The sequence below is a fragment of the Rana temporaria genome, chromosome 1 (assembly GCF_905171775.1).
Source record: "Rana temporaria chromosome 1, aRanTem1.1, whole genome shotgun sequence".
In the NCBI taxonomy this organism is placed as follows: Eukaryota; Metazoa; Chordata; class Amphibia; order Anura; family Ranidae; genus Rana; species Rana temporaria.
In genome coordinates, this window is record NC_053489.1 from 292,463,920 (window position 1) to 292,490,248 (window position 26,329).

The window sequence follows — 26,329 nt, forward strand, 5'->3', positions numbered from 1 at the left end:
TATTCATATGGAGCTTGCAAACTGAATTCAGTTTTCCATTTGGTAATGGTCATTGCTGGAAAAGGAAACTTATATTAGTCACACTTTGTGAAAAAAAGAAAAGAAAAAAAGAATATGGATTGGAAACTTATAAATATAAAAAACCCTTTCACTGCACAACTATGAAGAATGCACTATTTGTACTTTTTTTTAACATAGTGTACCAGGGCCAAAAACAAATGATTTGCTGGTGATATACTCTGTCATTATAAGCATACATCTGGGGCAGAGTCAGTGAATTAATCTGTTTCAATACCATCATTAGAATATGTACACAAAACCTCACACATGCAAGCATGAATAAAGGTGTTGAGTTCCTATTTTATTGCTTAATAATTCGTATTCCCCACAATTTAGATTTTTTAAGTTGAACAGTTAGAAAGAACTACATTCGCTACAGAAAGAGAAACAAACCTCATCTCTCTTATAGATAGGTCAAATAAAGCAAGTTTGATAGGGCTCCCAGGATTGAAGAGTATACAGCACTGACTGATGTGTCACCTTGTAATTAATTTCTGTATAACAAGGAAGTTTAAGGTTCACTTTAACAAACAGATATAGAGTGTTACACAACTTATTTTAATGCAATTTTCTGGTTCACTATGAATGACAATAGGATACTCATTTTGAACCAATGTTATGGCTGTGAGAGGTCAGCGTCTTTTACTGAATATTTCCCTATCTGCTTTGTATATCAGTTTTTAATTCAGGCATAGCTGCTGTTCAGTAATTACTCTACTCCCTTTTGTCTTTAATCTGGTGGTCTTGGAAAATATCTGCTGGTAGAGCTGGAATACCCATTTCATTTTCTATGCTACAACTCACAAACCCACAGCCTAAGGGAAAAAAAAAAGCTAAATATTAAGAAGTATCTTAAAGTATCTTATAGCCAACAATCATAATCAGCCTGTTATATAGGTTTGCAAGTGACTGATAATGCAGCAATGAACAAAATAAGAAGTTACGCAGAACCTCAGGAAGTATGCTCACACTGACCCTGTAAGGCAAGCCATACATGGTTCGAATCTTGGATGGTTCAGCAGGAAACGTCCGGCATTCGAACCATGGGTACAACCAGCATGCCGGGTTTTACCTGTGATTATCACTAGCGGCTTCTATAGCCGTTAGCAAAAATTAATGTCTTCTCCCAGTGGGGACAGCTTCCCTTGCCAGGAGAAGACAATGGCCCAGCAGGAGGGATTCCTGCATCAAAACTGTCTGTGTTGATGAGGGAATCAAGCTATTTTTTTTCGTGCAACTTATGGTTGTAGAAAATAAATTTGCTCTGTGTATGGCCAGCCTAATGAAGTCTGTAGAATCTGGATACAAAGAATTATAAATAAATATACATTGAGAAACATGTTGACAGCACTGTTGCTGTGTTTTGTTGGATAGCAATAGGAAACACGTATTGTCAATAACTGACATTATACTAAGATGTTGTGGTAGTTGAGGAGAACCTTTGTTAAAACATCCATCTACGGGCAAGTAAATGTTCTAGCATTCCTAACAGAGGATCAGCAGTAGTAAGTGTACTTGATATAGGGGGCCTCAGGTGTGGCCAATGACACCACCACATAATATTCAGTGAATGTAATGCTACAGAAAGCTATCAGACTGTAGAAATCCAACAGAAGATGGAGACTACAGGCATATTACAGGAGATGGTCAATAACGGCATACCTGCTACAAAAGTAAAGATGAGATTAGTTTTTGTCCAAACTCATGTTCTGACAGAACCCAAGCTCATCCCTATACAAGATATTGTCAAAGAATGGGAACATACTATAAAAGCTGTGGAAGACTGATGACATGCTCCAGGAAACAATCATAGCCTGCAGATGAGTTACGTCCTTACAATCAGTGTTTCCACATGTGTACTTCTTACAGCTTCCTTAAAAATAGCTTGTGTCACATTTGATATTTCTCTCAGCAAGATCCATAGAATGAGAAGGGGAAAGGGATAGATAACATATAAAAAGGAAGATAAAAACGTAAACCAAGGCATTTAGCTAGTACAAGCCAGTCTAAATATTTTCCTTCACTCACCTAAGTGCAATTTACTATATTATTATGTCCAGTTAGACATAATTAGTGTAATTGTAATGTTTTGAAAACGTCTTATATTTCTTTGCAATTTCTCACAGCCAACCGCACATCATAAAGACACTAGATCTGAGTGCTTGGGAGAATAACTGTTGCCCACAGAGTATGGTATACTGCACTTGAAAAGTTTAAGTTTGTAAAAAAATCTGGCATTTAATTCAGGAGACCTACTCTCACAAGCACTGCAATACTGAATTAGCTACCTTAACCCCCCTAGCCCACCTACACTATGTCCTCCTAATCCATTCAAAGAAATTCAACCAAACATAAGTACAACATAAGATGTACTATTCTACACTACAGGTGTATGTATCATGTTTTCTGCTTGCAGATATCAGCAAAATCCCATATATATATATACCAAAGACAATGTAAAAAAGCAAGAGGGTTACATGGTTTGTGTATTACAATTATAATCTGTTTTCATGCTACATAGACATACAAATTTCTGATTGTGTAAAGCCTGTTCATACTGTAATAGGTTCTGCTAGAACTACTTTATTTAAAGTCATGTTGACGTATGCTGTGAAACTTGTGTGCAAATTATATATAGTCAAAACTTTTATTTTTTTGGTTTTGGATAGAGCAGAAAAAGTTTAGAACCTCTGTCAGTTTTTTTTTGTTCACTGTTGGAAACATTTCCCTTTACTTTCTGTAATGGTAATACAACCAATAGTAAGAAAAATCTCTTTAAATTGCCTCTTAGACAATATTCATTAGACAAAATGTCACCATTGGAAAATGTCCCTTCATTCCTGCTTTAGTGCAATCTCTAAATATTTTGGATGCCCCAAAATTTTTACTCCTAGTAGACAATGGTCACCAGTACAAATAGAGAAATACAAACCTAAATAGAGAAAGAAGGTTAACAGATCCCCTCCAGTATACGTATAACCTATAGCCAAAAGTGTATTTTGCATGTACATCCGCTAAGGGCTTTAATTATAAAAAGATGTAAAGTTTTTATTTATTTTTCTTGTTTGCTGAACTACTATTACAAACCCTTAAACCTTCTTTCCCCTTTTGAGTTGATTAACAAATGGTGCTGTTAATATTATATAACTGGATACCTTTTTGTACGATTAGATTTTCATATCCCGATTTTTGGAAATAGATTCCTGACAGGCATTCTAACTTCCATACTGTATCCAACACCAACACAACGTTTAAACTGTAGACACACTTTATAGGAAACTTATACTGAGAAATGTATAGGCTGCCAATGTTGTCCTTCTTCCAAGGATGCCAGTTCCTGCCTGTCTTTGATTTAAGTACATTAAGCCATTGACTAAGGACAAACAGACAGATTAGAAAGTCAATGTGAAGTCAGAACTCCTGGTCTGCATACTGGTCCTGGGGTGTTGCTTTGGGTGTTGGGATCACAGTAATTGCCAGGAAGCATTCTTGGAAAGAATGATCAGCAATGTTAGCCTTCAAATTCTTTTAGTATACTTTTGTTTAAATTCCAGTTCTGAAGTTGACAGACTTCTACACAATCTGTTCCATGAACATTTTGGGTTATCTTAGTGCATGTACTAAATGAACTAAATGCATTTTGCACTTTAAAAGCATACTTTCAAGACTCCAATATTCTTTCTCTTTGAGTGGGATAGTTCAATTCACATGAATTACTTTCTGGTGATGATGTGCCCAGTGGATTGTCACCCTTGGTAAAGATGTAGTAGAACTGATCTCATCCCTCTGTGTAAACAGATGACAGCTGGCTAGGACAGCGGTCAATGATGTTAATCTGTAGGAAGCTAGTATCGTCTGCATTATTTCGTTGGGAGTCACCAAAAAGCCCAGCTGAGCCACTTGGAAAATCGTAAACTGAAAGACAAGTGATAAAAAACAAGAATTATGTTATATATATATTAAGAGTACTGTGAATATATACATATAATGGATATACAGTACATACTGACATTGCTTGTAAAAAAAATGATAAAAATAAAATACAAACGGTTAAATACATTTTATTTTCAGTGGTAAAACTGTAATGTTGTAATCTTGTTGGACTCAGCAGAGAATAACTGTCACTTTTCTCAAAATAAAGATTCTTATCCTACAATGTTAGCTTTGTGAATAAAATCTAACGTGTCTTTTCCTAAGCTGTATGCCAATTTTTTTTGTACATGTAGCACCAATTTGTTCACAGCCTTGTAGTTCATCTCTCGAGATTGGGCATATCACAACAAACTGAAAGAGCACACAGGCATAATGAAGGACATTTTTTTTAATGATAAAGCAAACAAATTTTACTCACAGATATAAAAAAGGTATTTAGATATATAAAAACATTTGGGGAGTTTGTAGAGTGTCTATGTATTACAAATGTTGGTGTAGGTGACAGACCGATGTACCTGTTGGAAACAGATACATGAATTTGAAGCAAATACCAAGTGCAGAAGTACACTGATGTGGAAGTGTCCAAAAAAAAGATTCCTCCCCACAGCTTCAGCTGCTGAGGATTTCTATAGCTGGCTGGGTGGATAGGGATTCAGTAACACTAGTTTCATAGAGGGCAGTGGGCGGATTTCTTCAGCAACAGACGGCCTACAATTGGCTATAGAATCCATCCACTGCCTTCTGTCAATCACAAGGAGAGATAGAGCTTCCCCATCAGACTCTGTCAACTCTCAGTGTCCCCCATGAGCGGGAGTGACGCCATCGCGGCTAGGCCATTTAAACGACCAGAGCCCGCCAACCCGAAAGGAAGACTGGGTGAAGAGTTTGTAAAAGAGTTGCTATTAGCAAGCATGTCTCCAGACCTGTGAAGTTCTGGTGAACTCCATGCCCAAGAGGGTTAAGGCAGTGCTGAGAAATAATGGTGGCCACACAAAATACAGGCATACCCCACTTTTAAGTACACAATGGGGTTTATTTACTATCGCTGGAGAGTGCAAAGTCAGGCTCACTTAGAAACCAATGAGCTTCTAACCCCAGCTTGTTCAATTAAGCCTGGTAATAAAACCTGGAAGCTCATTGGTTTCTTTGCAGAAGTGAGCCTGATTTTGCACTCTCCAGCGATAGTAAATAAACCCCATTGTGTACTTAAAAGTGGGGTATGCCTGTATTGAAACTTTGGACCCAATTTGGACATTTTCACTTAGGGGTTTACTCACTTTTGTTGCCAGTGGTTTAGACATTAATGACTGTGTATTGCGTTATTTTGAGGGGACAGCAATTTCACACTATTATACAATCTGTATACTCACTACTTTACATTGTAGCAAAGTGCCATTTCTTCAGTATTGTCACATGAAAAGATATAATAAAATATTTACAAAAATGTGAGATGTGTATTCACTTTTGTGGGATACTATATTGATTGTTTGTTGTAAGAGATTTGCTTTTATATCCTCTGTTTATAAGTGCTTCATGATGCCGATGCACTCTCTGGATTTTTACATTGTATGCACATGTTCACAATATGCTCAGAGGCTTTCTGTGAATGTCAAATACTTTCTTCCCTACATTTACACACATTCATAAAATCTTTTTCCTTTAATGTATTTGCACAAACAATATACTTGGAATTGGATTGAATAAGAATGCAGATATACAATGCAATGTAAAATGCACGGTAAATGGTACTCAAATTTTCCCATGAAATAGTTTTTGCAAAGTCCAAAGCAACCAGAATTTATATTTTGGTGACCTTGGCTTTAGTGAAATAACACCTGACTAAGTAGTATGGGATGCCATTGTTCCCCCCTTTTGTTGCACAATCTTCCTCTATAAGATAGATATTGTTTGTATTTAAACATGTACATCCAAATGCTTAGCACATGCCAAGTAATTTGGAGAATTATCTCTGCTGTATTAGCAGAAACAATAGAAAGCAATAGGAGTTAACATTTCTGTGCATCATTTAAGTTTCCACTATTCCATTTCCATCCATTTGGGTTCTGAGAATATCGACTTCTATTATTATGTCATATATGGTCAAACATTTTAGGACTGCAATGACAACATCATTATTGTGCAATAATTTGACTCTCTTCTAATGCCTGAATTTCATAAGCCACATTACATTGAATAAACTATCCTAGAAATTCCATAATGTTTTGCTAGGTTTAGTTGCATGTCCTCAGAGAAATATACAGCTCAACTAAAATTGTCTGTACAAACATGCAAAGTGTAAGCTAGTATACTTGCTAGCCACAAATATAATTTAATTGAATAGAAAAGCTTAGCAAATGTTCATAACAGAGTTTATTAGGCAGCCTTAAACAACAGGCGAACAAGTAATTTTCTAGGTTACAGGCATCCATTGGAAGTTAGTGGTTGATTAACCCTTTCGTGCCTGGGATCATCGATGCCTAGATGTCCTGGTAAAAATGTTGCATAATCAGAATGTTATGGTTAACTTGACAATAACTATTACAAATTTGAATACCTAATTGGCTGTTATATGTTTAGGGCCATATAAGGCTTTTATTTTGTAAACTGTTTAAATAAAAACCTGTCCTGTGTATTTATTATAGACTTATAAGTGCATTAAAAAAAGCTATGTTTTAACAAATGTATTTTTTTTTTCAATACAGCATCGCACCTATGGCAATAGAGATGAACACTAAAGCCTCAAGGTGGCACTGTGAAACTGTGAACTGAAGTCTTTTATTTATTTAAATGAAGCCTTCAGCAATAATGTAATCATAGTGTCATAGTAACCACATGATCAGGACCCATGCTGATTCGTTCCTGACTGTCAGTGTGGACCTAAGCTGCCAATGACAGATGGGATTGAGAGCCACCAGCTGCACTAAGTGAGAAACACAGTGGCTACTCTTACTAACCCCTTGTTATTACCTGGCTATCATACTGAGCCTCTGTCTTTGATTTCTTGATTTGCTAATCCAGAACAAGTTTACAGATAAGTCCTGACTATACTCTGACTTTCCTCATACCTGTCTTAGATCAGTGACTCAGAAGGTACTGAAGCCAGTGAATAAACATGACAACTAGCATTTAAAGAACCAATAGTGTTAATATGATAAACTGCGAAAATAGCAATAGAACCGTAGTGCAATACACTGTATATGTAATAAAAAAATCTGTGCTAAACATTAACTGGGAATCATCCATATAAACCTCTCGAAGGAGTACAACTTTTTTTTTTTATAGACTTTCTTATAGAACTCCCAGAGGGGTGAAACTCTCTCATGCAGCAATTTAATTCAAAGTGCAGATCCATTGCAGCAATAGCAGTAAGCAGTTCAAATTAGCTCATAAAGTGTCCATTTACAATTGGTACTCCACCTCAGAGAAAGAGTTAATTCCTCCACCACAGACACATTTTCTCCATAGACAAAGACTAACCCAACCAAAATGACTTCTAATGCCGCGTACACACGATCGGACATTCCAACAACAAAACCGTGGATTTTTTTCTGACGGAATGTTGGATCAAACTTGTCTTGCATACACACGGTCACACAAATGTTGTCGGAAATTCCGAAACGTCAAGAACGCGGTCACGTACAACACTATGACGAGCCGAGAAAAATTAAGTTCAATGATTCTGAATATGCGTCAAATTGATTCCGAGCATGAGTAGGATTTTTGTGTGTCGGAATTGCATACAGAGGATTGGAATTTCCGAGAAGAACTTTTGATGTCGGAAAAATTGATAACCAGCTCTCAAACATTTGCTGTCAGAAATTCCAACAGCAAATGTCCAATGGAGCATACAAGCGGTCGGAATATCCAACCAAAAGCTCACATCTAACATTTGTTGTCAGAAATTCCGATCATGTGTACGTGGCATAAAACGAATAAGTACAGTGAGGAAAATAAGTATTTGAACACCCTGCTATTTTGCAAGTTCTCCCACTTGGAAATCATGGAGGGGTCTGAAATTGTCATCGTAGGTGCATGTCCACTGTGAGAGACATAATCAAAAAAAAAAAAATTCCAGAAATCACAATTTATGATTTTTTAACTATTTATTTGTATGATACAGCTGCAAATAAGTATTTGAACACCTGTCTATCAGCTAGAATTCTGACCCTCAAAGACCTGTTAGTCTGCCTTTAAAATGTCCACCTCCACTCCATTTATTATCCTAAATTAGATGCACCTGTTTGAGGTCATTAGCTGCATAAAGACACCTGTCCACCCCATACAATCAGTAAGAATCCAACTACTAACATGGCCAAGACCAAAGAGCTGTCCAAAGACACTAGAGACAAAATTGTACACCTCCACAAGGCTGGAAAGGGCTACGGGGAAATTGCCAAGCAGCTTGGTGAAAAAAGGTCCACTGTTGGAGCAATCATTAGAAAATGGAAGAAGCTAAACATGACTGTCAATCTCCCTCGGACTGGGGCTCCATGCAAAATCTCACCTCGTGGGGTCTCAATGATCCTAAGAAAGGTGAGAAATCAGCCCAGGACTACATGGGAGGAGCTGGTCAATGACCTGAAAAGAGCTGGGACCACCGTTTCCAAGGTTACTGTTGGTAATACACTAAGACATCATGGTTTGAAATCATGCATGGCACGGAAGGTTCCCCTGCTTAAACCAGCACATGTCAAGGCCCGTCTTAAGTTTGCAAATGACCATTTGGATGATCCAGAGGAGTCATGGGAGAAAGTCATGTGGTCAGATGAGACCAAAATAGAACTTTTTGGTCATAATTCCACTAACCGTGTTTGGAGGAAGAAGAATGATGAGTACCATCCCAAGAACACCATCCCTACTGTGAAGTATGGGGGTGGTAGCATCATGCTTTGGGGGTGTTTTTCTGCACATGGGACAGGGCGACTGCACTGTATTAAGAAGAGGATGACCGGGGCCATGTATTGCAAGATTTTGGGCAACAACCTCCTTCCCTCAGTTAGAGCTTTGAAGATGGGTCGAGGCTGGGTCTTCCAACATGACAATGACCCGAAGCACACAGCCAGGATAACCAAGGAGTGGCTCTGTAAGAAGCATATCAAGGTTCTGGCGTGGCCTAGCCAGTCTCCAGACCTAAACCCAATAGAGAATCTTTGGAGGGAGCTCAAACTCCGTGTTTCTCAGCGACAGCCCAGAAACCTGACTGATCTAGAGAAGATCTGTGTGGAGGAGTGGGCCAAAATCCCTCCTCCAGTGTGTGCAAACCTGGTGAAAAACTACAAGAAACGTTTGACCTCTGTAATTGCAAACAAAGGCTACTGTACCAAATATTAACATTGATTTTCTCAGGTGTTCAAATACTTATTTGCAGCTGTATCATACAAATAAATAGTTAAAAAAATCATACATTGTGATTGCTGGATTTTTTTTTTTGATTATGTCTCTCACAGTGGACATGCACCTACGATAACAATTTCAGACCCCTCCATGATTTCCAAGTGGGAGAACTTGCAAAATAGCAGGGTGTTCAAATACTTATTTTCATCACTGTAGGTCCTAGCAGGCTTTTATATGAAATTTGTAGATATACTGATGCCAATACAGGAGCGACTCCTCCAGAGGTCTCAAAATAACACTCATAAATGGATAGGAGATCATCATAGAACACTCAAATTAATTAAAAACTAAAAACAAAAGCCATTAAAATCACTCACACAGCACAAGTGCTCACCCAGCACTAAGGTATATGAGCTCAATCTTTCCCAGGCTGCAACACACCACACCACTAACTCCCTGTGTATACACTTCTGCCCACAAGGCATGATGATGTCACAATTCTGTACCCTTGCTCAACTTGAGCTCCTTCCGAAGTCCTTCTCTGACTATTTGGGTAATGGTACAGCACTGTGGCACAATCAAGCAGTTTGGGAAGGCACTCACAGAGTACACTGAGAAAGTTGCACTTCTTAGGAAATTTATATGGATGTTTTTCCCTTAATGTCCATACACTTTACATTTTAGAGTATTTTTAGCACTATACTCCAAAATGTACACCATACTTGTGTCAAAGTGATTCTTATTTCACAGTGGAAATGTATAAATAAAGGATGCTGACTGTATGAAAGCAAACTGCCAGTATGCTGTAGTGCAAATTGCAGAGAAAATGCAGATATCATTCAAAGAATGTTCTATAAACCTGACTAAGGGCCAGTTCACTTTATATGTTGGACTGCACTGGCCAACCTTGCCCAACACATAGACAAGGCAATCTGCCTGTGCTAAAATGGTGTGTGCTAAATTAAGAAAAAGACATGATGTACTTGTTTTTAGCGCAGCATGTTGTATTGCAATTTTGAAGCATTGAAACCTGCTTCAGTAAATAAAGATAAAGGAAATGTTACTAAAATCATTAAAAAAAGTATACATTGTGATATACATTGTGATGTGTCAATTATGATGCATTAGCACTGATCCCTTCACCGTGCACACCAGCATCCACTGTCAGAAAAGTAAATGAATGAAAACACTGATAGAGTTATAGACAGTACTTACCTGCAATACCTGACTGGGAGGTAAATGCCCTGTGAAATGCATCAAAATCTGATTTGTTCCCACCATTGTGAGGCAAACATTCTTCAAAGGGAGGCATCATACTGCATGCGCTGCTATGCTGCATGTTCCGCTGCGGATCACTGAAATGTGGAGAGCAAAATGTCTGCAGCTGGCCATAAATTCCTGCAAAGACAAAGGATGTTGTAGGTTTTAATCACCTGTATACTGTAAGAGAAGACATGTATGTAGTTACTGTATATCTGAAGTAGTAAAACACATTTCTCATCTAAACTTAAAGGTTATGCATAACGCAAACAAAAGTTTGAAGAGAGTTTTTAGAGTGATTTTAGAGAATGTTAAGTACACACAATGAGAATATCGAATGAGTGATCGTCTGTTTTTTTTGTATGCTAGTCTCATATTGAAAATAAAGAGGGTACTAAAGTTATGAAAATTATCGTATGACAGAATACAACTTCAGAATTGATGTAATAATTTGTGTTGTATTGTAATGTAATGTATTCTTTAATTTCTGAGCATGCGTGGTCTTGGCCTTTCAATTTTTTTTCCAGACAAATACTGTACTTAATAAACATCAGCTCTCGAAAGCTGTGTACTAATGATCAGATTATGGTGCGATTGCTTCAAAAGCGGTATTTTTCATGTGTACTAGGCTTTAAGATTTAGTATTTGCCACAATAGCAAGATGTAAGGTAACAGCGCTCTCTGCAGGGACAACCTAATCCATACACCAGATCCACTCACAGGTGCAAAGGCTTGATGTGTTAAGTTACGGCGGCGTAGTGTATGTTTGGCGGCGTAATGGCGCGGCATTCAAATCTCTGTAATGGGGCGTGTTTTATGTAAATACGTCGTGACCCGACGTAAACAAAAATTTTTTTAACTGCGCATGCGCCGTCCGTGGGGGTATCCCAGTGCGCATGCTCGAAATTAACCCGGAACAAGCCAATGCTCACGGCGGTGACGTCATTCCACGCAAATCTCTATTCGCGAACGACTTACGCAAACGACGTAAAAAATTCAAAATGCGGGGCGGGAACGACGGCCATACTTAACATTGAGTACGCCACCATATAGTAGCTTTAACTATACGCCGGAAAAAGCCGAACGCAAATGACGTAAAAAAATGCGCCGATCGGATGTACGTTCGTGGATCGCCGTAACTAGCTAATTTGCATACTCAACGCGGAATTCGACGGAAACGCCACCTAGCGGCCGCCGAAAAATTGCATCTAAGATCCGACGGCGTACTAAGACGTACACCTGTCGGATCGATCCCAGATGCCGTCGTATCTTGTTTTGTAGATACAAAACAAAGATACGACGCGGGAAATTTAAAATTACGCCGGTGTATCAATAGATACGCCGGCGTAATTCTTTTGTGGATCTGCCCCAATGTTTTTCTCGACGTGATTTCTTTGGTTTCTCATATTGAAGAACTTAATTTTTAATTAGTCATTCAAAGGTTAAATTAAGCAAATATAAGATATGATTTTCTCTGGATGTGTCAGACAAACATATGCTTTGGATTAAGTCAGCATTTTAGAACGAGCTGTAGGATATAAGATGGTGAGTAAGCATTCATGACTCGACTATACAGATTAAATGGCTCATTCTAGTTGGACCAAGATGTTTATCAGCATTTCCAAGCATTACTTTATCACATTCTCACTTTTCCTTATTCGTATTGATTACTTAAAATGCAGATACAGAAACTACAAACATTCAATTCCACAGAAATCTAAGCTCAAGCTTTTGAACCAAGCAGGAACTGGGCTAGTCATATACAACAACAACATTTCAACATCTCCTGAATCATCTTAAAGCAAAGATGTATGAACTGAATTGTATGAATTATTTTTGAGACAAATGGCAAAATGCTAAATCAAAAAGACATGAGCAGAATATATGAAGTGTGTGTTTTTAGGTCTATATGGGGCCCTACTTATGAAACATTCTAAAAGGAAAAGTCTCCTTTCTGGTTGCTAATGAAAAGGAGCAGATCCAATCTGGATTGGGCTGATTAGGAGGACCCTGCATACCACAGCTAAAATGCAGTCTTTTGTGCATTCTGAGGGCTACTTCTGGCCTTCCAGGTGCCCTTCCGGTGTTTCTTTATGAGTATTAGGTCCCAAAGAGTAGTAGCTTTTGCACTACATACATCAAACATATGGTTATTAAGGGTGGTTTGCTGGAGCAGCTTAAAAGAATTTACACTAAAATCAGTAAACTTCTTACATTTGTGCTGCCATTGCCAAATTATAAGCCGTTTTGGTATATTCTATTCTTCTAATCAGAGCAGAGCTGGGTAATGTTAGGTAGCTCAGTGACACTACTAAAATTGCTAAGAGTAACATTCAGTTGTTAAACAGATGGAACCCATGGATTCCTGTGGTATGCAAGTAACAGGTAGCATCCATTACACATACACTATATTACCAAAAGTATTGGGACGTCTGCCTTTACACGCACATGAACTTTAATGGCATACCTCTTAGTCCGTAGGGTTCAGTATTATATTGGTCCTGGTTTCTCCACCCCAAACTTGCTCACCAATGTTTAAAAACCTTGCTTTGTGCACTGGTGCACAAAGCAAAGTTGAAACAGGAAGGAGCCACAAACTGTTCCCACAAAGTTGAGTGTGAAATTGTCCAAAATGTCTTGGTATGCTCACACCTTAAGAGTTCCCTTCACTGGAACTAAGCCCAACCCCTGAAATAAAACCCAAATGATTTGGACCAGTGCACAAAGCAAGGTCAATAAAAACATGGATGAGCGAGTTTGGGGTGAAGGAACTTGACTGGCCTGCACAAAGTCCTGGCCTAAACCTGATAACACCTTTGGGATCTATTAGAACGGAGACTGTGAGCCAGGCCTTCTAGAGTCACAACCTCACAAATGCGTTTTTAGAAGAATGGTCAAACATTCCATTAGACACACTCCTAAACTTTGTAATCAGCCATCCCAGAAGAGTTGAATCTGTTATAGCTGCAAAGGGTGGGCCAACTCAATTTTGAACCCTACAGACTAAGACTGTGATGCCATTAAAGTTCATGTGCGTGTAAATGCAGGCATCCCAATTTTGATAATATAGTGTACCTGAAACATTATGCAAAAATGTGAGATTAACTGCTGCTATACAGTATGTTACTAATGTAGCTTACACCATAGAGACCCATTATGGTGAAATGCTGCATGTTTAGGCACTTTTTTCTTTTGAACAGATTTTTGTTACTTAAAGCGGGGGTTCACCCTTAGAGGGCACTTTTCCCCCTTAGATTCCTGCTCGTTATTACTAGGGGAATCGGCTATTTATTTTAAAATATGTGCAGTACTTACCCGTTTACGAGACGCATCCTCTCAGTCGCTTCCGGGTATGGGCTACGGGAATGGGCGTTCCTTCTTGATTGACAGGTTTCCGAGAGGCTTCCGACGGTCGCATCCATCGCGTCACGATTTTCCGAAAGAAGCCGAACGTCGGTGCGCAGGCGCAGTATAGAGCCGCACCGACGTTCGGCTTCTTTCGGCTACGAGTGACGCGATGGATGCGACCGTCGGAAGCCTCTCGGAAGAATGTCAATCAAGAAGGAACGCCCGCTCCCGAAGACCCATACCCGGAAGCGACGGAAGAAGATGCAGCTCGAAAACGGGTAAGTACTGCACATATTTTAATATAAATAGCCGATTCCCCTAGAGGGGAGATTTTTTTTTTTTTTAAATGGGTGAACTCCCGCTTTAATTAAGCATTGTTATGTGCCCAAGCAATATAAAATACATAAAAGATGAATACAATGTTCAAAAGAATAACAACTATGGTGATATAAATAATTACTATCAATGGTCCAAAGGCTAAATTGGTCTAAAATGAATTATTGCTGTGAACAGTCCTTTCTTCACATAAAAAAATCTTTATATTGTACATAATATGTGAACATGTTCACAATTTATATACTTTACTGTATATGTACACTGACGTACATTACAATTTATAGCTTGTATTAGTAGGTGAGAAAAATTTCTTGCTACTTTCTAGATGACTTGTACAGTTGGCTTTCTCTCCCTCAAGGAAATTTGCAGCTGTGTAATACTTGTAGTTGATAGTGTGGTTAGTCTATCTTGGACCTGTGTCATAGTTTCCTTTAAAGTATTAACACTTAAGGATTTCTACTTGATTGCAAGAGGCGCAACCTTTCAGCAGGGAAGTACTTACGACTCCATCCTGTTCACTAAGCACATTGGCTGCTAAGAGCTCCTTTTTTTTTTTTTTTTGCTACAGCCAATTTAAAATGAGCTGACAGGTTGCAGATAAAATGCCGCTATTGTTTGGCAACAGCTCAAGCTGAAAATTTAATAGCTGTGCTAGAGACAGCTTTCTAAAGTCTTAGCATTATTACAGGCTATGTTTGGAGTCCAGAGAGCCTGGCTGAAACATTTTCAACTAAAAAAGTAATACACATAATACAGGAGCAAAGTGAAATCTACAGGACTGATATTTTTGCTTGCTGTGAACATTGCTAGAAAGCACAAAAGAATGTGCAGCTTCAAATTACATCCTTTTAAACACATTAAGTGTTCTGAATAATATATGTATAACATTACCTGTGCTTTTTAAAATTATTTTGCTTACCAAGCTATAAAGAGTAAATAATCGCCATTTTGTATTTGAAAAAACTACCCATACCCAACTACCCATTATATTGTAAACTGTTGGCACTATATAAATCCTGTATAATAATAAGGGCAATATACAATTAAGATGATCAAACATAACATTTTATGGAGCTCAGTCCATGACACAAGTTGAGTAGGGTAGTACAGGTAGTCCCCGGGTTAAAAACAAGATAAGTTCTGTAGGTTTGTTGTTTACATTTTTTGGATAGCACAGGGAAGGGTTAATACCCCTGTAATGTTTGTTTTGCTGTCTATGCCCCTGGTCAGAAGATTTCACCTCACTTTCTGTTCCCTTCCTAGGCATAGATTTCCTCTCACTTCCTGTTGTCTCCCTCCATTTGCACATTGGAAGTTTGTAACTTGTGGACTGCCTGTAGAAGGCTTTGCCTTTCAAATGGAGCAGTATAGCCACTTCTGGGTAAGGTTAGAATGTTTTTGACTCTACTCAGTTTAAAAATAATATTATCTCATTAAAAGGCCCTGTGGCCAATGCCAGCACTTGAGTAGGCAACAGAAAAAATCTGGGATGCTTCACTGGAACACGGATGATTTTTTGGTTTTATTATAACCTTTTTCATTGTGGGGGATGGGGAGTTTTGATTAGATGTGCCTTGATGTAATAAAAATGAAAAAGCAAAATTAAACATATACAACAAATACAGCAAAACTTTAGAAGTTTATAAACTCATATTTTATGATAACAAATGACAGGTTTCATGCCTAAAAAAGGAACGGACACAAAAAGTAAAGCTCATTCAAGATCCCCCCATGTGTGGTAAGTGCTGTATACTAATGTTAGCTACCTGGCAGTTTATAAAATAAATACTGAGGCTCACCACCAATTCATGCAATAAATGCATTGGGTATAATAAAGTACATTGAGGTTAGCACTGCATCTTGGCTGAGCTATCAGATTGGAATCTTCTCTTTTCATATATGTGTGTGGGCTCCTCTGAATGCTCTGGCTCCTTTCCAAAATGCAAAAACATACTGGCTGTGGTAAGGCACAAGGAAGGGACCTGGTTGGCCATTAAGGCAAGATGGATTCTGATTGGCCACTGGTTTGATTTGTCTAACATCTGACTGACAGGGGAGTATAATCCCAAAGAGTGCCCTGCGATCAGGGCATGTCCCCATGCATGTGTTTGAGCTCAGGGAAAGAGTGGAAAAGTGTCTTCCTATAGAGTTAGGACCTGTGTGTGTCTCAGTCAAAGAAGCCTGGGCTGTGTGTTTGCTACAAGGATACCAGAACCATGTTGCTGCTGTATGTGGTCTTATAATACCACAGCTAGAGAGAGGAGCTGAAAGCTATTGGCTGTAGTGACCAAAGGAAAGAGAGCCACGTGTGGTTGTGAGTAGTGTTACTGTTCCAGAGAACGACCTTCTATTCCTGAATTCTGCTGTTCCATTATTCTTTTGTTTCATTATTCTGTGGTTCCAATGTTTCAGTTATTCCAGAGGGTTCCAGTGTTCCAGTTGTTCCAATTCTAATGCAGTTCCAGTGTTGGAGTGCCAAGAGACTGCTGCATCAGAAATCTGGAGCTACTGAAAGGAGGCTTCATTCATCGTTGTCCATCAACTACCATGACATGTTCTAAGTCATGTTGCAACCTCTTTGAAGAGCGCTCCACCACAATGAAAAGTCTCCGCTAGGACTGCAGGTTATACCTCAATTGGCAGTGGCTAGGCAGGGCTTCTTGTTTACAGATAAGCTAATTTCCCTTAGTAATAGGACCACCTCCTATATATTCAGCTGAAAATGTAATTTGCCTATGCCAGTATCTGATATTGTGAAAATCTCTCTGTATTGCAACTGTATTGCTTTGTTTAGCCAAACCTACCTTACAGGACATATTTCATTTAAAATAATGCTCATTCAGCTGTTTCTGTTGCATCTCTGTTACTGGTGCAGAGCAGAGAGACCCAAACAATCCAACAGCTTCTCTGGGAGTAGTGGTACATACAGTATATGTATAGAGAGAGAGAGAGAAATGTATGCAATTATCTTATATTATTTTGATTGCTATACCGTATATATTTGAAGATAATAAGTAGTTTAAAACTGTTATATCCATATATAATCAAATCAACCCCAGTACATTACAGTAAGAATTGTGCGCTGTACATATATAGTATATTATGTATATGCACTATTAAAACATTAACGAGAATAGGGAAATTTTACTTTTATTAAAGTGGAACTGCACTGTGAAAGCTGTGCCTTAAAAAAAGCATGCAGAGGGCAATGGACTAGTCGCCAGAGTTGTCTGTGTTCTTCCTGAAGCTGATTTTTACCCATGGCTGAAAACCATACCATGTTCTGCACTGTGTCACTGTGTGGAGATGGCCATTGTGGTAAAGCCAGGGTTTTAATTCCTTGTGTCAAAGCCTCCAGCAAAGAGAAAAGTAAGCGTCATAGTGGGGGAGCATCAAACAGCATAGCATGGGAAGGACAACAGCAATGTAATAAGGCTGATTCATGAAGATAATGCTACAGCAGTAAAAAGTTTCACCAACTGTTCCGTCTATGCAGCATGGTAGAGACACACTGACAAGCTTCACAATGCCATATTAGATAGCCACTTTTTTCTCCTGTTTGCCTCTTTTGGTCACCCGTAATGGTTAGATCCCTCACATTCTAAGGGGGGTAAAATATTTTTATTAATAGTTTGCTACTGCTGTTAAAAACAGAATCATTATTGTACCAAATATTGGCACTTTGGGAAGCCAGTTCACTGGTATTTCAACTTCAATGTCACTGCTTTATTTATAGAATGCTAGTAAAATGCATGGTGAAATACTTAGATATGACTGTAAAATGTGATGAATGTGGATATATAAGCCCTTTTTGACTTCATTGTATAATGTGGTCACATTACCAGCTTATATTAAATGTACAGTAAAACCTTGGATTGCGAGCATAATTCGTTCCAGAAACATGCTTGTAATCCAAAGCACTTGTATATCAAAGCATTTTTTTACAGGGTATAAAAGAGAAGAGAGGCACCTCTAAGTGTAGCAATAAATTACTAAATTACTAAATGTTGTACCTTCATTAAATGTAACCATATTGCTACACTTAGAGGCTCCTCACTTCTTTTTTATACTCATACTCATGACGCTACTCTTATATCAAGACATCGCTTGTATATCAAGTCAAAATTTATAGACATAATGTGCTTGTCTTGCAAAACGCTCTAAAACCAAGTTACTCTCAAACCAAGGTTTTACTGTATATTGTGCTTTGTGTAATAGAAAATAAAACCCCATTAGTTCTAAGCCACACCTAAGTAGACAATACTGGCAGTGTACTACCTGAAGGCTATACAGTGTAAATTGCTCCATTGCTGCCTGTATCACCAATCAAATCCAAACTTCCAAGACAGGTTTTCATCTGATTAATGGTTGTGACAAGCTTCTTAGTGGCACAATTTATTTACAGAAGGCTTTCCGCAAACAAGAGACCACTAACTACTTTCAATTAGTGTGTCTAGGAATAGTTCTCCTGCATTACAAGGAGGGATTCTCAAATAATCCAATTAATAACAGAAGATGCTAAGAAGAATGGAAGTGTTTAAAGCGGGGGTTCACCCTAAAAAAAAATTCTAACATTACATTGAGCTGACTTCTGACACTGACAGTACGCTGATCTTTTTTTTTTTTCGTACATACCGTTTTATCGCTATTTTACCCCCGACTTCCGGGTAGTGAATCCCGCGAGAGTGGGCATTTCTATTCACAGGCTAAGTGATTGACGTATGACATAAGCTTCCCCTCGGCGCATACGGCCGCGTCACAAGTTGCCGAAAGAAGCCGAACGTCGGTGCGCAGGCGCCGTATAGAGCCGATTTGCAGTCCGTCTTCTTTTGGCAACTCATGACGCGGCCGTATGCGCCGAGGGGAAGCTTTTGTCATACGTCAATCACTTAGCCTGTGAATAGGAACGCCCACTCCCGTGGGATTCACTACCCGGAAGCCAGGGGTAAAATAGTGATAAAACGGTATGTATGAAAAAAAAAGATCAGCGTACTGTCAGTGTCAGAAGTCAGCTCAATGTAATGTTAGATTTTTTTTTTAGGGTGAACCCCCGCTTTAACGAGTAGGCTAAATAAAAGGAAAAAAAAAAAACGAAATATTTCTTTGTTTCTGTTATAAAATTTTGCAAATAAATAAACTTTCTTCATAAGTTTAAACCAACATGTATTCTGCTACATTTCTTTGGTAAAAGATAACCCAAATCAGTGTTCATTATTTAGTCTGTAGGGCTATGGTCTATATCTGAAAATTGATAAATCCTGATTTACTGATGGCTTATCTTGATTCTTGAGTCCAGGACAGTGCAAATACCCCCAAATGAGCCATTTTCGGAAAGTAGACAGTCCAAGCAATTTAGTAAGAGGCAAAGTGTGTTTTTTTATATCGCCGCTTACCGGAGGAGGTGATTGTGTCTGCTCCCTGGCTTGGCATGAAGATGAGTGAGGGGAAGATGGCCACCCGTCTCCATATCATTGCAAGGTGGAAGTGATGTCAAAACGCCACTTCCGTCCATACAGTAGCTCTTAAAGAGACATTTTTTTCAAATGACATAAAAAAAACAATAATTGCATTTTTGTGTAAATATGAGATCCGGGGTCTTTTTGACCTCAGATCTCATATTTAATAGGCCCTGTCATGATTTTTTTATATTACAAGCAATGTTTACATTCCTTGCAATAGGATTAAAAGTGAACATTTTTTTTTAAAGAACAGTGTAAAAATTTAAAATTAAAAGTAAAATAAATAAGAAAAAAATATTTTTTTAAACGTCCCCCAGTCCCGACGAGCTTGTGTGCAGAAGCGAGCACATACGCGAGTAGCGCCCGCATATGAAAACGGTGTTCAAACCACACATGTGAGGTTTCACCACAATCATTAGAGCAAGAGCAATAATTCTAGCACTATACCTCCTCTGTAACTCAAAACATGCAACCTGTAGAATTTTTTAAATGTCGCCTATGGAGATTTTTAAGGGTAAACGTTTCTCGCCATTCCATGAGCGGGCGCAACTTTGAAGCGTGACATGTTGGGTATCAATTTACTCAGTGTAACATCATCTTTCACAATATAAAAAAAAGTGGTTAAGGAGTATCATCCCAGGGTGTTCCAAACAGCAGTTTTAGATCCAAAGTCAGAGCTCTGCTCCTGTCCTTCCATAGCTCACTACAGGTTCCTAACCACGATGAGAACTTTACTGAACAATGGTAAGGTGTGGGGGCAGAAGAGAGACCAGGCCATAGCTAGACCTTGGAAAATAAGGCTGCTAATTACAAAATATAGTTCTCTGCTAGCTATGAATGTATATGCAGATATCTATAGGTGCCATTAATGTCTACTGGCATGCTTTAGGTACCAGTTTATTTAAAGCGGTAGTTCACCCTCACTCACATGATTTTACCATCGAGACAGGCATTGTAGCGCGAGCTACAGTATGCCTGTCCCGATTTTTTTAACCCCGGACTCACCTTGTAATCGGACATCGTAGATTTCGGCTCCCGCGGGGAATGGGCGTGCCTATGGAGAGGGAGGATGATTGACGGCCGGCCCTGGCACGTCACTCTCCCCGAAGACAGCCGGAGTAGGTCTCGGCTCTTCACGGCGCCTGCGCACAGGCTATGCGCAGGCGCCGTGAAGAGCCAAGCCTATTTCGGCTATTTCCGGAGAAGCGTGACGCGCCAGAGCTGGCCGTCAATCATCCTCCGTCTCCATAGGCACGCCCATTCACCGAGGGGAGTCGGTATCTTCGATGTAGGAGTAAACGGTGAGTACGGGGAAAAAAAATCGGGACAGGCATACTGTAGCTCGCGCTACAATGCCTGATTTTATGGTAGAACAAAACATTTTTTTTTTTTTTTAGGTTTATAGGGTGAACCCCCGCTTTAACTGCCTTGCAAAGTAAAGTTTATTTGCATAAAATGTAGATTTACAGGCAGATATTGCAAATAATCATCACGAGTGAAGATGTAATAAATACTCTATTTAGTTGCAAAAAAATTTGTGAAAATAATATATCTCTCCAGGCAGAGAATGTACATTCACTTTACAAATGATGTGGAAGATGGAAGGTATGACAATATAAGAAAGGTCATTGCTAGTACTGACTAAATCCTCAGAAATTCCACATGACTGATATAGTCAGAGGGGCCCTGAAGAGACATAGTAAAAAAGGAATACTGTAATAGTGGTTAGAGAAAACATGTCTGTGTGATGACAGCAGAAGTGTGAGCTCATACTCTACAAATAAAACTGTATACACTGTTAAACTCAATTTAAATAAAAGAACATGTAGGAGAAAGTGAATAAGGAAGTGATTGAGTTAGACGTTGAGAAATCAGTGCTATTCATGAGCTTATAGTGGTTGTAAATAGGGTTGCACCGATACCACATTTTTAAGACTGAGTACAAGTACTCGCCGATACCGATTTCCGATACATTTTTAATGTCATGTGATGGAGGGGAGAGCGGAGGGAGACTGGAGCAGGACAGAGGGGGCGAAGGAGCACAGAGGGGGACTGGAGGGGGACATGGGGGGGGCCTTAGGAGCATGGAGGAAAAAATGGAGAAGGACACAGGAGACAATCAGGGATGATCGGTGCAGCGATCCAAGCACCGATCTCTCTGTATAGATTTCAATAAAGCAGTTGAAAGTTGCTGGAGGGAGAGGAGGAAAAGTGACTGCTTTATTGAAATCTATACAGGGAGATCGGTGATTGTAACTTCCTCCACAGCTGCACCGATCGTCCCTGACTGCCCAGGTATCGGATTAAGCATCGGAGCATTTGCAAGTACTCGTGCAAATGCTCGGTATCGGCCCCGATACTGATACCAGTATCGGCCCCGATACCGATACTAGTTTCGGTGCAACACTAGTTGTAAAGCTTTTTTTTACATAAAAAAAAAAACATTATACTTACCTGCTCTGTGAGGTGGTATGACACACCCTTACCTCCTTTTCTGAAATCCCCTGCTGGTGCTCTTGGCTCCTCCTTTTCTCCAAGCGCCCTCCAAGTCCACTTGTGCATGCCATTCCGAGCTGAGGTGTGTGCATCCATAGACACACGCAGTGCGACTCAGTCACGCCCCCCCCCCACAGCTACCTCTTCACATGTTTTGGCTGACAGCAGCAGGAGTGTATAGCTCCCGCTGTACTCAAAGAATGCAGGAAGAGAGGATCAGTGCTGATACACATGGGACAGTGACAGGGTTGCCAACTGCCAGAAAATGTACTGACAGTTTGTAAAAAAAATCAGGGGCTGATAATTTAATGCTGTGTTGACTTTTTATATGTAAATCAAGCAAATTAATTTGTTATAGGTACTGTTAGTGTTTCCATATTATGTTTATACTGTTCAGATATTCACTGTGTTACTTTTCAATAGAAGTTCTGTAATTTCTCAGGTTGCCAGTAAAAAAAGTGCTACGCCAATAAATTTCCCATGTTTTGTCAGTAAAAAATGCTGCAAAAGGTTGGCAACCCTGGACAGCGATGGGTCAAGAGAAAACTCAGGTAAGTCTTTATGAGGTCGGGGGTGGGGGGTACAAGCATTGGAAGAGTTTTTACCTTAATGCGAAAAATGCATTAAGCTAACAAAAAATAAAAATACATTTGCCATCAGCCATCCCCATCTAAGTGCACAAATAATGAAATACGCACCTAGCCCCAATTAACACAAACAACCACAAATACATAAATCAGGGTAATCTGTGCTCATGAATCATCTTAAAATAATCAATAAAAATAATAATGCAATGCACACAACCAAATCATTATGACTTAAAATCTAATAAATACTGTTTTTACATCTGTAATGTATATAATGGCACTGTATAATATAAATATATTGTGGGCAACATATATTTTATACAGTATTATGTTTCAAAACATAAAATAAATCATTATTCACACAGTCATACTAAGGTATATGAATAAAAACAGAGGAATCTAGGCACACATGGCTTAAATTTGTATTATTTCCTGCATTTACATATACAAATATAATACATAACACATTACCTACTTACTTTGGATGTGGGAGTACTTGGATTCAGGGTTGGCGTACATAAAAACTATATAATTCCTAAGTCATATAAACCCACCCATTATTTATTGGTATGAGTTCTGGAGCCTAGAAGCTTTACAGAGTATTGAATGGGATGAAGCTTCCAATCCTGGGTTTAAAGTGTTACTAACCCCAGGAGCCTGCATTTTCTATATCTGGTCTCCCACAGTACACAGAACATGGAAATGCAGTTATTTAAGTAAATATAAACTGATCAATACCTTTCCTCATCAGCAGTTAAAGCAGTCTTGTGACTTCAATGAGTGTCCGGCCGAACACTGGTAAAAGCTTGTAGGAGGAGTTTTCATTCTCCTCTGACTGTCCTGTGAGGCTGCATGACCCTCTGTCTGGACAGTTCTGATTGGCCCTGTGCTGATCAAATGCACCCTCTCACGAAAAAAAAAAAAAAAAAACGCTCTAGCAATACACACCAAACTGAGCATGTGCAGAGTGACTCCAAAGGCTTTGTACTATCAGGAGATGGATTGGGGACTGTGGAAGAAGGGGAGGATCAGAGAAGACAGGATCAAACAGCTTTTTTAAATAATTCTGAGAAATAACACCTTATTCCACAGTGAGTATAACAAGCACGCTTTACTGCATATACTAATTTTACTGTTGTGGGTTTAGTAACACTTTAAAGTGTGAATAAACTCCCATGAATACATTTGAACTATAGGAAAGCCTGTAATAAGACTTACCTATAGGTACTGTAAATATCTAATAAACGTGTACCGTTCAGGAGATATTTACTGTACATGCAGCTGGTGACATCACCGATGCATGCGCTCTGGAGCCGAGTCCTGTGGCGTGCATGCGTTGGAGTGACATCATCGTGGCTCTGGCCACTCACACAGCCGGAGTCTGCGAACCTGGAAGGAAGACAGGTAAAAATGGAACCCCTGGAAGGGCCTCATTCTAAAGGTAAGTTTCACATAACGTGCTAGTATGCGATGCATACTAGCTCATTAAAACATTGCCTTGCAGGTTAAAAAAAAAAAACATTGGCAGTTTACTACCCCTTTAAGCTATCATAAATGCTGTTTCAGTTCTTTAGAATGGGACAGCTACTACAATACACATTATTTGTCATCTACACCAGGCACTCAAATTTAGTCTGTGTGTCGGTATGTATCCTTTTTAACCACTTCCCACCCGGTCTATAGCAGAATGACGGCCGGGCGGTGGTTCAGTTATCCTGACTGGGCGTCATATGACCTCCAGCAGCATAACAGTCGCTGCGCGCCTGTGGGGGCGCACATCGTGGCAATTGGTGGTGTGGTGTGTCAGTCTGACACACCGCTCCACCGATCTCGGTAAAGAGGCTCTTTACCACGTGATCAGCCGTGTCCAATCACAGCTGATCACAATGGAAACAGGAAGAGCCATTCATCGGCTTTTCCTCACTTGCGTCTGATAGACGCGAGTAGAGGATAGCCGATCGGCGGCTCTCCTGACAGGGGGGGTCTGCGCTGAATATTTATCAGCACAGCCCCCCCCGTGGATGCCCACACTGGACCCCCAGGGGAGCCACCAGGACCACAGGGGAAGCCCCTAACATGTGGATGGCTAGGTATGTCCCCCATGGCCACCAGGAATGCCAATATATGCCCAATATATGCCATTCAGTGCCCACAAATGGGCACTGACTGGCACCCGTATGGATCAGATCAGATCAGTGATGCCCAGCAATGTCACCCATCAGTGTCCATCAGTGCCACCTTTCAGTGCCCATCCATGCCCATCAGTGCCCACTTATCAAAGACCACCAGTGCCCATCCATGCCACCTATCAGTACCACCCATGAGTACCCATCAGTGCCACCCATAAGTACCCATCAGTGCCGCCTATTAGTGCCCATCAGTGCCGCATACCGGTGCCACCTATCAGTGCCACCTCATTGGTGCCACCTTATCAGTGCCCATTGGTGCTGCCTTATCAGTGTAGCCATATCAGTGCCCATCAATGAAGGAGAAAAATTACTTATTTACTATGTGCAAAAAATAAAAATTGCAGAGGTGATCAAATACCACCAAAAGAAAGCTCTATTTGTGGGAACAAAATGATAAAAAAAATTGTTTGGGTACAGTGTAGCATGACCGTGCAATTGTCATTCAAATTGCGACAGCACTGAAAGCTGAAAATTGTCTTGGGCAGGAAGGGGGTGTAAGTGCCTTGTATTGAAGTGGTTAAATGGTCTCTCTTTAAGTTTCCATGATTGTTCCCACTTGCTGCAATTCAATTGTAAATATGGCCTACAGTGACTCATTTTAAATATATACCAGGAGAGGTAGTCTGAAAAAGTACAACTCTGGCTGTGACCTAATTATGTCAGCTCTGACTCTGTCCTCACCTCCTTACACAGCATATTTATGAAAATCAAAAGGCACGTTATCATGAAGCCAGGGATGAGAAGATCAATTTCTTACCAATGGCAGCTGAACTTTTGTTGTAACCAATGGAATTGGGTTGAATTTTGAAGTGTGGAATTCCACACTTCAAAAAGCATTTCTACCTTTGCAGCCAAATTGTGATAATACTTACTATAACCACTTCAACTCCAGAAGCTGAGGAGGACATGTGGCTGCACAGTTATCATTAGTTTTACAAAAATACCAACATGATTTATAGAGATAGGCTGATCAAAATTAAAAATTAGGCCTGTAGACATCAGAGGCAAAGAATCAGATTTTCCCTGTATAGTAATTGTCCACTCATCTGTAGAAGTACAGTCAACTTGTGTAAGATTATGTACACGTTGTCACAGTACTCTAAGCCAGGTTAGGACCAGTAAAACAAAGACATATTCTCTGTAAAGAGGAGATCTAGCCCTGAGAGAGGGGGCAACATACACAGACAAGGCTTTTTCTAAAAAAAATGCTTTTGGTTTTCTGGAATTTGACCATGTTGAAGCTACATTTGAATATTAAGAATATAGTTAGGATCTATGGGCCAGATTCACCAAAGAGATACAACGGCGTTTCTCCTGGTACGCCGTC

The 26,329-nt window shown here is 39.5% G+C and overlaps 1 protein-coding gene across 1 annotated transcript in view; it reads right to left on the minus strand.

Annotated features, from left to right (window-relative positions):
- Window positions 1-470: 470 nt before the first annotated feature.
- LOC120943817 (zinc finger protein GLIS3-like) overlaps window positions 471-26,329 on the minus strand; it is a 158,202-nt gene continuing 132,343 nt past the window's right edge. Inside the window, exons 6-7 of the mRNA XM_040357368.1 lie at window positions 10,543-10,725; window positions 471-3,975 (exon numbers count right to left, since the gene is read on the minus strand). Of these exons, the coding sequence (XP_040213302.1) occupies window positions 3,839-3,975; window positions 10,543-10,725 (320 nt within the window). The 3' untranslated portion in view covers window positions 471-3,838. The remainder of the gene's footprint in view (window positions 3,976-10,542; window positions 10,726-26,329) is intronic.